The 13842-nt window shown below is 35.5% G+C and overlaps 1 protein-coding gene across 20 annotated transcripts in view; it reads right to left on the bottom strand.

The window, feature by feature from the left end:
• The window catches only part of MYCBP2 (MYC binding protein 2), a 191338-nt gene that overhangs the window by 25040 nt on the left and 152456 nt on the right, over window positions 1-13842 (bottom strand). For 18 of the 20 annotated variants that reach the window (XM_080612121.1, XM_080612132.1, XM_080612135.1 and 15 more), the window contains 10 exons: window positions 11348-12991; window positions 9889-10058; window positions 8281-8525; window positions 7434-7601; window positions 5816-5973; window positions 5179-5378; window positions 3877-4026; window positions 1917-2077; window positions 1295-1451; window positions 393-617 (listed from right to left, as the gene is read on the bottom strand). In XM_080612121.1, the coding sequence (XP_080468247.1) occupies window positions 393-617; window positions 1295-1451; window positions 1917-2077; window positions 3877-4026; window positions 5179-5378; window positions 5816-5973; window positions 7434-7601; window positions 8281-8525; window positions 9889-10058; window positions 11348-12991 (3278 nt within the window). The remainder of the gene's footprint in view (window positions 1-392; window positions 618-1294; window positions 1452-1916; window positions 2078-3876; window positions 4027-5178; window positions 5379-5815; window positions 5974-7433; window positions 7602-8280; window positions 8526-9888; window positions 10059-11347; window positions 12992-13842) is intronic. The other 2 variants (XM_080612134.1, XM_080612123.1) reach the window with 1 other exon arrangement.

The raw sequence follows: 13842 nt of genomic DNA, 5'->3' as shown, positions 1-13842 counted from the left end.
AATAAACATGTAAACACGAAGTAAGTCTAGAAAATATTTTGGATTTTATGAAAACTCCTTATTTGAATGTTTCTATAGAAATTGTGAGCAGGAAAAGTAACTTGTGAAAATATTAACTGCTTGAAACACATTTGAAATTGAACATGCCACTGAGAACCAGGTTTCCCAGTCATGGGTTCATACAAGCTGCAAATTCAGGTGGATTGGTCTGATGCTACCAGGTACTGCTTTCAAAACCACAGGAATGACAAAGTTTACTTTGAAATGTGAGGTCCTAAATTAGAATTACAAACCGAACTGGACGAAGAAAATGGTAGTTCTTGATTGATAAATGCATACAGCTTTGACTATGCACCTTCAACAAGAGACATTTCATTTAATTCTCCTCTTACCCCAAGATCTCTGGAATTGTCTACATGAACACACACATAACGCGCATTAATTCCTTTTACACAGTTAATTGTGATGTTTTTAGTTTTGTTTTTATCTTCATCTCCTGACTCCCAGAACGTTTCTGTAGATCCATCTGTTAAGCTACCAATCATGGCAGGTCGGCTCGATGTTTTAATATCAACAATGCTGGTTAAGTCTTTTAGACAAACCACTATACAGAGTTCCTGTGGAAATAAATGGAAATTGTTACAATATCTGAAAGTAAGCCCAACTACAGACATTATTTACAATTCTTAAAACTATACAGACACTTCTGTTCTGAGGAACATACCCTTTGATTTATAGAAGAAATTTGTCATTTATTGGTTCAAATTATCCAGCCCTTTAAACAAAGGATGCATTAATACCTAACAGCTGAATATATTAATAAATGTCTAAATGTATTAATAAATATATTTATTAATATAAATATATAAAAAAGAAAACGCTTTAAAGATATCCATCAGGAGTATTAATTTGTGCTCCTCAGAATAACAGAAGAAAAAAAAAACTAAGCAAGTACAAACTAGAAGTACACAGCATTTAAAAGATGACTTAACTCAAAGAACCCAAATGAATTACCTAAGTGAACTATAAGAGATCCCCAAATACTTTACTTAAAAACAAACTCTTATGAGCATTGCTCCACAATTTAGGTTTGAGTGATATACATGCTAAGGGTCAATATTTGAAATTCTGAAGCCAAGCATGAGAACCTGAATATCAGCAACAAGATTCCAAACTGAGACACATTCAAGGAAATACGACAGTGCAAAAAAGAATGTTTAATTCAAACATAATTATCATAGGAAGTACACGCTGTTCACAACTGATCTCCCCTTCTGAGAGGTGTAATACTTGCCTGATTCATGACTTCAAAACCAGACTGAACACTGATACTAAAACTCTCTTCACTATCTCCATCATCCGATTTAGACAAAATATTGTTGATATGATGAAAAACATTGCTCTGGTGCAGGAACTGGTGATCCGATTGTTTGAATTTGAGACTCCAGCACCTGAAAACACATTAAGAGCAATTTGAAATTTTGCACATTGTTTAAAAGACAAAACTCACCAGTGGAACAATTACATTTTTGTTTATCAAAATATCTTCTATAAACCTTTAACTTAAAATACTTGCAGTATCTTAAGTGGTTCCAGGCATCATTTTGAGGAAGACAGCAATAAACGTCTAAATTTTAACAGTTGGTTATTGGTTGGTTTTTTTTTTTTTTTTTTTTTATAGTGAATACAATAAAGAATGTAAGAGCAAATATGTTTTTCTTTACACAGCCTTTTATACAATTATATGTATAAACACATACAGAGATCTTATATCTTTCCTACATGTAAGGATAGACATGCTCCTTTTTATACATGCACACAGTTGCCTCAAACTTCCTATCTACATTACAAAATCTTTTCATATATAATGTTACAATGTTTCCAGCCTTTTAAGATTTTTCTTAATTTGTGCCTACCTTAAGGCCATTTGCTGTAGTGCACTACCACTGGGAAGAGACATCATAAGATCAGAGATTGTCTGGAGCAGGCGATGAAATGTGTGGGGTAAGGGGTGAGCTGCTTCACCAGCGATCACTATATCTGACAGAGGATGTTCACATACTCTTGTGTCTTTTTCCTAAGATGCAAAGCAATTTGTATGTCAACAGACTTTAGAGAAAATAGGTTAAATAAATAGAAATAAAAACATTTATGGTATTTGGTTGAAGAGTAACTGCAACAATCCTATAACGAATGTAAATTTCAAAGCAGCTCCTGACAGAGAATTTTTACAATAACATTTCATATATGAACACCTAAGAAGGAATTTGGGAAGTATACTGCACACTACCATATATTTGTCACGAACTAAAGATGTGATAAAGTGTGTTGCAATAATTTGAAAATACAAAAACTAGAAAAAAGTAACATATTCCAGCTGTTAATAACAACTTTTTTGAGCAGCAAACCCCAGCCATAACAAACTTGGTAATGAAGCTAAGGTTATCACATGCCTTATTTCTTCAGAGCTGTGGAAATAATGATTCTTAATTAAGGTGTGTCAGTATGAGAATGGTTGTCTAGTGAGACAAGTTCCACTGAACAGTGATACAAAGGCAGAGGACAAAAGAGGATAAGGTCCAATGAGATGTGTTATGAGGAAGATTACCAGAGAAAGAGAAGGAGGTTCTGATCATGAGATCCTATTTCAAAAGGCAAGGACAGACTCATCTATGAAGGATACAAACTCTTTCCCCTGGTACTCTATTAAAAGAAAATCTGATCCTGCTTGAACCACAAAACCCAGAGGAATTTTTTAATTCTCCCCTTCATTACATCAAAAGAGAAGCAGCATTCTCACCAGAGCAGAAGTGACTTAACACTCCCTTCCAGTATCCTTTATCTTTCAGTCAGTAATTATCCAAACTACAGCTAAGACAATATTTCTTTTATACAGTAAAGATTCTTATTTTGGAGGCTGACCAGGATAAAGACCAGTTATAACACAGTTCCCTCACTCCAGCTGTGCTTTTGATGTAACAGCTGAAATTATTACAGGTAGCAAACTGTTGGAGAAAAGCACAGAAACAATCTTCAGAATATAATACACAGAGCTACTGCAAATCAGCTTTAATGTCTACATAAAAGAACTTGGCACACTTGAAAATAAGCTGAATTATAATTCTGCATGTTGAAACAGTAACATTGGAAAGCTGATATGCCACATAAAATTCAAGACAAAATACAGTTGCTCTGTAAATGACTACAGCAATGTACCAGGGCTGCAATGCTGAAAAGACTCATTTCAGAACTTCTCGTTTCAAAGCTGAATTAGAATAGATAAAAATTACCCTGACTTACTGACAACACAAGTATGATTTCTTGAGCTATTTATTGTGGACATGATTATGTTTTCAATCAGAGCTAAATCTAGAAGAGATTGAAGATACTCTTTGGAAGAGTGACATGGTAGGCTATACCTTTTTACATGCTACATTTTCAGAACTAACTATAGATTTTTCTATCTGTAGTGCATATATAATTAAAGCACTGAAAGACACAACAGACCAAAGAACAAAGCTTCTCTCAAAACATTTTGTTTTTCATCTGTTCTTTTTTTTTGGGGGTGGGGAGGGGAGAGACAAAGCAAGAATAAAAAGCCAACAGTAATTTGTTTTGTTCCTGGATCAGCAATGTGCTTATGCTTTTGCCTTTTGTTGTTTTTTTATTCTGGCAATTTAAAAGAAAAAATTATTTATCTATAACTATCAAAAGACTTCAACTAGAATTTAAGACTATGAATTTTCATTACATAATTAAGGTTCTGCTTCACAAAGACAGGATTAGTTTTGTTGTTGTTGTTTGGGTTTTTTTCAACACATAATAAATAAACTGCAAAATCAACAGAGACATTGTATTTACAAAATAAAGGCTCACTTGTTCTGCATTTTCTTTATTTGATTTATTTTCTTCATCTTCCTCTTCTTCAGGCTCTACAGGTGCAGGAGTCAGGGAAGCCACAAAATGCCACAAAATGTCATGAAGAGAAGTTGTCTGAATGACATTACAAAGAAGCCAGTTGAAAGCCTAAAATAAAATACACGCCAAGAGTTATCAATCGGTTAAGGAAACCTGGAGTAAAACTACTTCTTAAACCATTTATGTAAGTAAGGAGGTGCACTGATGCTTTTGGACACACAAGTAAGGTCTTCAACTGAGAGGCTGAAACAGCTTATCAAAATTACAACTATATTACAGGGAACGTAGCAAAGTAATTGAGAAACACCATACACAAAAATAAATTCTTTGACAAAAGCTCTAAGGATAAAAAAGGCAAAGTTCTTATGTATTTTTAGGCACAATTACAGGATGACATAAGCACTCCTTACTAATCAAATTGGTTAACAAAGTAAATATCCTTTCTAATTTAGAACTCTCTACACTGAGATTTGGTTTCCTTGTTTGGTCTCTGCCATTGACAAAATTAATTAAAAAAAAAAAAATCAGATACAAAAAAATCAACATGATGGGGAAAAAATAGGGTTTTTTTTTAAACTGTAACATTCATATGTTCTTCTAAAAGCTGCAATATTGCTGCATATTGATGTTTGGAAATTTGATGAGTGGTGTTTAACAATAGAGGTGTGGTACTTTATCTGAGAAAATCCACCTGTATTTTCACATGTTACAAATGCCTGAAAAATACCCATCCTGTATACAGGTTCAGAAAAAATGCTACTAAAGCTTAGCTGAAATTAAAAAAAAGATGGCCTCAGCTTTATTGAAGCAATTAATCTTTAATTAATCTTTAATGGATCTTCTGGCTGCTCATTCACTATGTACAGAACAGGGGTAGCATTCACCCTTATCAGAAGAAAGTTATGAAGTATCTAGATATTACCAACACCAAAACAATTCTAAAGAAAGAATACTCAGTCCAACATTTGAAAAAGGAAAGACCTTAAAAAGGTAAGTAGAACCAGGAAGATGCTCAGCAAACGAGGAGAAAACAGTATTTCTGTAACTGATTAATATTTTCATCAGACATTTTCTACATGAACTACTGAAGGTTTACAGGCAATACTTCTGTATTAACAACATTTAAGAGTGACTAACATTAGTAAGTGAACTTTCAGATTAGGGTTACTGCACATCAAAAGTTAATTCTTAAAAGAAATCCGAGACAAAATTTAAAAATGTCTCATTTTAATCATACAAGAACCATTAGTACATTAATACCTCCATGGCAAAGACTCGGCAAGCAGATTTCCGTAAGGCTTGTTTCATTGCTACTTCAAGTCCTTCCAGATCATGATGCTGGATTACAAATGCCAATACTGGCCACTGGAAATTTCTCTCTCCTTTGGAAAGAGAGCTGTGGGCGGAGATTAACCGAGAAAGTTCAGGAGATGGATGTCTCAGGAGAGAGGACCCCACTTCTATTCAAAAGCATAAAAATATGCATACATTAGATTCTTTGTGCATTTTAATTGTATAGCTACAGTAAAAATAAAAAGCAACAGAGCAATTTTAGGATTGATATTTTTATTATTTTTTTCCATGAGGAAAATGAATTAAAAAAAAAAAAAACCAACATGGAAAAATGATGTTTCAACTGAGAAAGAAAATACCACTTTAACTTTTACATCAAGCGCAAATGATGCACCACAAATTTCAGAACCACAGTAATTCCTGAACTGTTTTTAGGCTAATTCTGTGTGGATTAACAAACTGATAACGTTTATTAATAAACAGAAATAAAAGCCATTACATGTAGTTACAAAAAACCCTATTTGTCTACAGTTTCCAAGAACTGCACACCCAGTGCCATATCCTTGAATATTTTTTCTCCTGCTTCTGATTTCTGTGCTCTTACCTGCGTCTCCACTGTTGACTCGCCTCCTAGGGATTGCCTTTACACGTGCTGGCAAAATTGAGTGCTGTTTGTCATATTCTGATGCAACGACTGAATATGATCTTTGAAAGACTGTACGCTTCGCAAGATCTGTGTCTGTTATTGGACTGGTTTCCAAACTACAAAGAAATCAGTGAAGTTACAGACCCATTAATGAAAATATAGGGTATGCTTGAATTTGACGTAACTATTAAAATAAAGACACATGCATTTCATAATGGCAACATTACTACTGCATGAAACTTTGTCTTATGTACCTAATAACTGTTTAAATGCTGGAAAAGAAGGAATAAGTACTAGAATTACACATTGTGAAAACGCATGCAAAGTGCTTTATAAACAAAAGTAGTAATGTACATGGTAAGTTCCAAGAATTTAGGTATTTTTTAGAGAGAACATAAACATTCAAATCGACACTTCAGACCGAATTTGCCCTAAGAATGCACGTGAAAATATCTATGGGGTGATTTTTTAATATGCAAGCCAACTGAAATTTAGAACTTTATGTGAAGTAAAAGATTCTAACATTATTAGCCTTAAAGACAATATTCAATTGCTATGGCTACGCCTCTGACATGTTTTACTCCTTACCTTCAGTGGACTTCTTACAGTCTGCAGAAGAACTCCCAGCTTATGCTGTCCCTATAGGCCTCAGGAGACCATGGTGTCCAGTTTTAATAAAGGAATATACCAGTATGATGCACTCTTAAGGAGTTTTGTCAGAAAAGTTCTATTTCTGAAAAGACTACATTGTAGATTGCAGTATTCCAATAAACTGTTCTTTCAATCAGTATAAAATATAACAGATTGAAATAAAAACAGATTAAAAGCAAGTTTTCTCTTCATTACATCCTCATTATGAAGAATCACTGTCTGACATCTGAAAACACGGTGCATCTAAGTTGATTTCAGGCTATTATTAAGAAACAATAAGAGCCATTTTTTTTTCCTATGATTGTTTTAATTAGATCACAGTAAATTCAATGAGGTAAGAAACTGTCTTAACCTGACAGAAACCATCTAGCAGTCTTGGTCCCAGATAGCACAAAATTATAATTTCTTCAGTGGCATTTTAACTTCGTACAGAGAGAATCAGCAACATTTACTTTGAAAAATGTAAGGTGATGAAATTCTCTCTTGAAGTCTTCAAACTTCCCTTCAGAATGAAATCCTGAAAGGAAGAGGACTGCACTTCCTTTCAAAAATGCCAATAATCTGCACTCCAGCCCGTTATGTTATAGAAGTACAGGGGGAAAAAGCCTGCAACAGCTATGGTCCTTGGACCATTGCTCTTTAGATCACTTCTTTAGTTCTGCAGTTCTGAAGATTCTGGAAAAATTGTATTTGTCTCTATGGGGAAACAAGCAGGCCTGGAATGGATGGATGGATAAATTTCCCTGAGGTATGCTAAGAGTCCTTACCAATTTCTAAACAAACTTTTTTCATATTTAGGTTGCAAACCGAACACTTTACTATAGAGAAGCGATTTCAGAGATGGATCTGGGCTACTCTTTTTAAAACTGGTGTTATGCTAATGCTTTAGCATTTTTATGTAGTATCTAGAGTTACAAGGAAGTACCTTGGGGGCATAGATTTCATGTTACTTTCTGGCTCTTCAAAGACATTAGGGCTTGCATCAGGAGTAACTGAGATGTACGGTGCAGGTACTGAAGTTGAGCGCAGGTACCTCATCTCGTCCTGGAAGAGGTTGTCATCTTGGTACCCAACAAAGTTTTCATGATGATGCCTACATCAAATTAGATTTTTAAATTAGGATTAAGGATTACAAGTTCCTGAAATAAACACATACACAAAAGTCTTTTGTCAATACATTTTGCCAGCCAACACTATTCACTTACTCCTCAGTTAATGCATTTAAGCTGACTCTGACTTAAAGTGCTAGTGGAAAATATAATAGCATTCTCAACCAATAGGGAGAGGGAATCACCCTTTGCTATAACTTTGTATTAGGCATTTCCATTATGTATTGTATGCACAAATGTCTATCTATCATAAACATGAGCCACTACAGTGAAATCTACTTAGAAATACCAAGTAAGAACAAGTCTTCTGGTTTCCTTCTTACTGTTTTTAGCCGTGAAGAATGAGAAGTAGCACTATGTCTGGTACTAACACACTAAGTTAAACTCTTCAGGAAATTCTAAATTCTCTGAGTAGAAACTAAACTGTTGTTAAAAAAACATTTAGCATCCAAAAGGTACTCAGGGTATATTTGATCCTTGAAACAAATATGTGTAAGAAATTGAACAAGATCATGGAAAGGGAAAAGAAAGAATAAAGATCACGATGAATTAGGAAAATAACTATTTTTCTATGTATGTATTAGTTTAGTTTATACACATTTTTATCCAACACTATAAATAGTTAAGTATTAAAATCTATATTCATAAATGTCCTTTAACTACCTTGCTAAAGTCTGTAGATAGAGACATGGCATTTTAATGGGAAAGTCTTCAGAAATTCCTTCTTTGACACTGGGAAGTTGAGACTGGAATGCCTTTGCAGGGTGATAGCAGAGGATACTGGGCTCAGCAGCACTACTCAGCGACAGTAAATACAGTGCATTGGCCTTAATCACTTGATGAGCTTCCATAGTTGGCAAGGCACGAGGAGTTTTAACTTGCATTGGTTTTCTCCTAGACTGTTTAATCTAGAGAAAATAGAAAAATGTATATTTAAACTATACTTCATCACAAGGAAGCTGACAGTGACACTCATACTAAAGTTTCTGGGTTCTTCCTGTTATAAAACGTTTTATATTACAAAATGGCACTTCTATTGTTTTCATAACTTTGCAAACTTTTAATAAACAGATGAAAGTTTCGATGTCTGCCTCAGGATGAATTTTGTGCTCAAAGAGTTTCAACAAATTTAATTTCAAAAATAAAGTTAAATTAGCATTCTGCTTATCTTAAATCCTCAACTTGTTTATATGCTTTAAGCATGAATTTGGAATGGGTCATGAAAGATGAATACAAGGAAAACATTGTCCTGGGTTCAGCAGTAGCAGTCATTTTTTCTCCTTCTTAGTAGCTGGTTCAGTGCTGTGTTTTTGACTTTCGGCCTGGGAACAGCGCTGATAACACCAATGTTTTTAGTTACTGCTCAAATGTTTAGTCTGACCAAGGACTTTCTGAGCCTCACGCTCTGCCAGGGAGGAGGGGAAGCCGAAAGGAAGCCGAGACAGGACATCTGACCGAAACTAGCCAAAGAGGCATTCCATACCATAGCACGTCATGCCCAGGATGTAACTGAGAGTTACCCGGAAGGGCTGGTTCACTGCTGGGTTGAGCTAGTTATCCGTCGGCGGGTAGTATTGTATTCTCTTCCCTTGTTATTTCCTTTACTATTATTATTATTATTATTGGTGGTAGCAGCAGTGATTTGTATTATACCTTAGTTACTGGGCTGTTCTTATCTCAACCCGTGGGAGTTACATTCTTTCAATTCTCCTTCCCATCCCTCTGGGAGCGGGGGGAAAAAAGTGTGTGTGGGGGGGGGGAGTAGACTGTGTGGTTCTGATTTATGGCCTGGGCTTAAACCACAGAAACATCTTTTGTACTATTCCCATTAAAAACTGTTCTAGTCTGCCCAGTGTTTGGCATCTTATATCCAATGATATTGAGGATTAAGTTCATTAAAGAAACTATAAACATATAAAGTTAAAACAGTACTCATATTTCAATAAACAAATAAAACAAAAGTTAAATGAACTGGCACAAGCTTTTAAAAAAATAGGTACTGCATTCTGTATTGAAGTTGTACTGGGACAGGAAAACAAAATTACTTTACAAATTTGAAAACACTACCGTCTGAAGGGAAGAAATCCAGTCAGAAGTAATAAGCAAAGTTTCTGTCTTAGTATTTTAAACCTGTAAATGAAACAAGTGGATATTCCAAAGTCTTCCGAAATTACAAATTTTTTAAACTGGTCCTACTTTATTTTCAAGTTGTGAACACAGTACTATTAAGCAGATAAGAGTGCTAAGCATATGGAAACCAGATTAAAATACCTTCTCTCTTGCTGCTGCTTGCTTTTCACGGAGATATTTTTCTCTGCATCGATCACAAACCAAATACCAAGTGCTTCCTCCAATACCACCATCACCACAATTACCAGCCCATCCTCCACAAAAGTGCCCAATGCTATTATAACCTTGGCCACCTGCATAACGGCCACAACCTATATTGGGAAAAAGACGGAAAAGGAATTATTTCAAAAGAAGGTTTATTATTATGTTATCTATTACTGTTAAAGAGGGATGGAGAAGGGGAAGGAAGATGCTTGTCTTTTCCTGGCCTAATTTTCTCTTTTTCTGTATCTCTGGACTGATTAAAAACGGAAGTGCGTATCTACGTGTCCCACCAGTACTCAAAGAATCCAAATGCATTTTAGCGTTTTAAGTTTTCATTATGAACTTATCCAAAGCATCAACAGCTCCCTATTCAGACAGCTAGGGGATGGTAAGATCAGTATTATATATTAGCCAAGATAATATGTAATATAACACAGAAAACCTACCCCCTGCCTAACAAAGCTTAAGAGGGAATTAAGTGCATTTCTTTGAGATTACTGTTTCTCAGAAAGGTTCACGGCATTCATAACTCTGAATAAGGCGGCTCCTTAATTTTGTTTTGCTTTTCATACAGTGCTAAAACAAGCTCATACATCTTCAGCCTGATAACATAAATTAGTTTATGTTTACAAACTAGAAAACACAGAAACAATTTTGTCTTTAACGAGGTTATTTATTACGAGCTACATTGTAGCTAATTCCTTCTATTAGCGATGTCTTTTCTAAAGAAAACACAACTTACATAGCTTTTGAACTCATTTGACTGGCTAAGATACCTAGCACTAATTTACTCCATTTTCCTAAAAATAAAGTCCTGAAAAAAAATCAGGGACCCAAATCAAGAGACAAAATATGAGGCTGAGGTGGTGTTTTACCATGAAAATTGTCTAGAGGCATGGACTGGATTTTTTTAAGATACATTTTAAACCCCCAAAATGAAGTCACTGATACCCAGTGCTGACACAGCAGATAAAGAAGTTTTCTACTATTTACACTAGAACAGTAATAGAAAATGTCTGGCAATGCAGAAACTCTAATTAATAAATCTTACATTTTTTATTTCAAATTTTCTCAGCACAGCTTCAAATCCTAACATTTAATAAATGGCATGTTTCTGCTCTGAAGATATACTGTAAAGGTAGTTCGTTATTTTGGCCTTGTTTCAAACAACTTGCTTGAGCATCTTTGAAAGCATAGATCCATAATTACTTAAGGATAACATATACAAACGTGTAATTTCTACGTTTAAGTTTTACTTTAGCTTATATAGCGAAACTGTGTTATAAAGTTAAACAAGACAGCCTGACACATTTTCATAACAGTAACTAATACCAAAATGTGCATGTGCAATACATTTTACAGATGGACACAGGAATGAAAACATATGCACTCTTACCTGGATGAGCTTGTCTCATGTGGTAAGTCACTGGGTATGGATGGGATTCTCCACACAACTCACAGATGGTATCTTTTTCAGGGCCTCCCACTGCAAGCTGGGCCATCTCGCCAAAAAGATTTCCTCTTGGCCTAGTCTCGACCTTTTCTTTTTTCTTTTTCTCTTTTTTAGTTTTCTTGTTATCTTTGTCACTTTCCTTCTTCTTTAACACTGCACAAGAACCAGGACTTGGAAAAATCATGTTTTGGGAAGCTGCTTTAATAGTTGCTAAAGAAATATCTTCCCAGAAAGCTACCAAGTGCTGCAATGTTAATGGAAGAGGAGACTTGGATTTTATTGTGTGGTGACTCGATGTTTCAAAGGAGGTAGTTTCAGTTTTTCCATCTTCACACTTTTCATGCAGAGGTGGTTCTTTTAACATTGAGAGGACTTTGTTTTTATTGATGCTACCCATTTTAGATATATCTGGTCCATGAGGCGAGATGTTGAACATGTTAAGAGCAGATGATATTTCCAATGAATGTCTATTTTTCAACTTTGTTTCTTTTTCCTCTGCAGGTTGTTGAGTAAGACTGCTTCGAATTGGTGCATGCTCTTTGGACAGCTCTGGATTAAACTTCAGAAAAGATGAACACGCCATAGCGTCATGAACAATACCTTCATGCCAGAGAAATGCAGCAAATACAGCTCTAGCACATTCTGCAACAGAAGGTGACATTGCTTGCTTGGCAGGCTCTACAGGCTTGGAGCCATCTCCTTTGAAAAGAAAGCTGGATTTTTCCTTTTTGGGTCTTGTGTGTCTACCAGCACATTTACGGCTCACTTTCGGAGATGCTCTCATGTCTTGCTCATCTTTCAGTGGTGCTTTTCCTATGCTGAAATGAACTTTATTAGAACCATCGTCCAGACTTCTGAATTCTGTGTTGTCTTCACACGTACTATCTGTAATACTGTTAGTCTTTAAAGTACTTGAAGTACATACTTCAACTACCTCACTGTGAAGATTTTCTTGTACAACATGAGGGGAAGGAGCTCTATTTTCAGTTTCTGTAACAGGTTTTCCATCTTTTGCAATAATTTTTGGTTTGGGTGAAGTGGACCTGCCCCTCAAGGGTTCTGTTAGCGGTACTTTCTTTTTGCGAAGGGTATCTGGATCTAACGTGTAAGAATCTGATTTGGAGCGTTCTCGAGGAGGATCAAGCTTTGTTTTTACAGGGGAAGGAGCTTTCTGAGGTAGAGTTTTGTCATGTGGTGATGAGGATCGTGGAGAACTAGCACCAGATCTAACAGCTGTAAGTGTCTTTGTCTTTGGAGAAGATGAACGGGTTCCTGGCCCTGGAGATTCAGCTCTCAGACCAGTAGTTGTTCTACCATCAGTTTTTAGTGTTTGCAAAGTGTTATGATTTGGAGACAAAGACCTGCTGTGAGAGTCTGATCGCAATTTTGCAGCATCTGATTTCAGCATAAGAGACTCACTGGCAGATAAGCCATCTGTATTTCTAGGTTTCTTCTGGTCAGCAACAGCTCTGTTTATTCGCACATCAAGCTTGGGTGACCTGCTGTCAGCTCTATGTTTTGATGACATGTCTGATTTTCCTGATGGAGAAATTGGTCTAGCAGCTCCTGTGAAATTCATTCGGTCACCTGTTTAGTATATTTTATAATTATTATACTTTGACAGTGATACCTTTAATAATAGAAAACAGTAATACAAAAGGATTAAAAAGATCTGAACACAAGATGAAAATCAAACATGTGCTTCTGTTCACAGCAAAATGAAAGGAAATACAGAGGGACTTACTTTTCCTCTTGAATGTTTTCAATGCATTTCTTGTCCCAAAGATACATGCAAACAAGTTTTAGGAAATATTTACAGAGAAACACTACTATGAAGGTATCAAAAGGCACAGTTCTCTGTACCCAAAACCACTAGTAAACGAAGCATAATTCTTAGGCAAATGTCAAGAGTTATCCAAGTATACCACAGTTGCAGTAGAAAACAGGGATTATTTATTTATTATTTCTGAGTTACAGCCTGACTGCAGCCAGAGACTTGCAGAAAGACCAAATGTATTAGCAGACTTATTTTCTTTGATGCTCAAAAGTCAGGAAACTTAGAAAGTAAATACAGCTATAAGGCGAACCGAGTAAGAGGTTTACAGACATACCTAAAATGATTCACATTGATAATATGAGGTATATACCTTTTAAAGGCCACAAACTATCAATTAATGTTTTGCTACCAGAACACAACCTACTAAAAAACCACCCAACAAACCAACCCACCTTTTCCAACCACTAAACTATCAACTGTGGTCTATGATATCCTCTTATTTTGATGCACTAATTTAATGTTTCTGTGCACACTGATTTTGTACATATATTAATCCACAGAACTATAAAAACTATGGGTAGCTAATATAAATACATAAACCCCAAGTATATGCAAAGTAGCAGCTCATTAAAGCAATCTGCTTCTAGTAATTTTGTGAACA

The sequence above is a fragment of the Psittacula echo genome, assembly GCF_963264785.1.
Source record: "Psittacula echo genome assembly, chromosome: 3".
NCBI classification, from domain to species: Eukaryota; Metazoa; Chordata; class Aves; order Psittaciformes; family Psittacidae; genus Psittacula; species Psittacula echo.
This window is presented reverse-complemented; position numbering and strand designations above follow the sequence as displayed.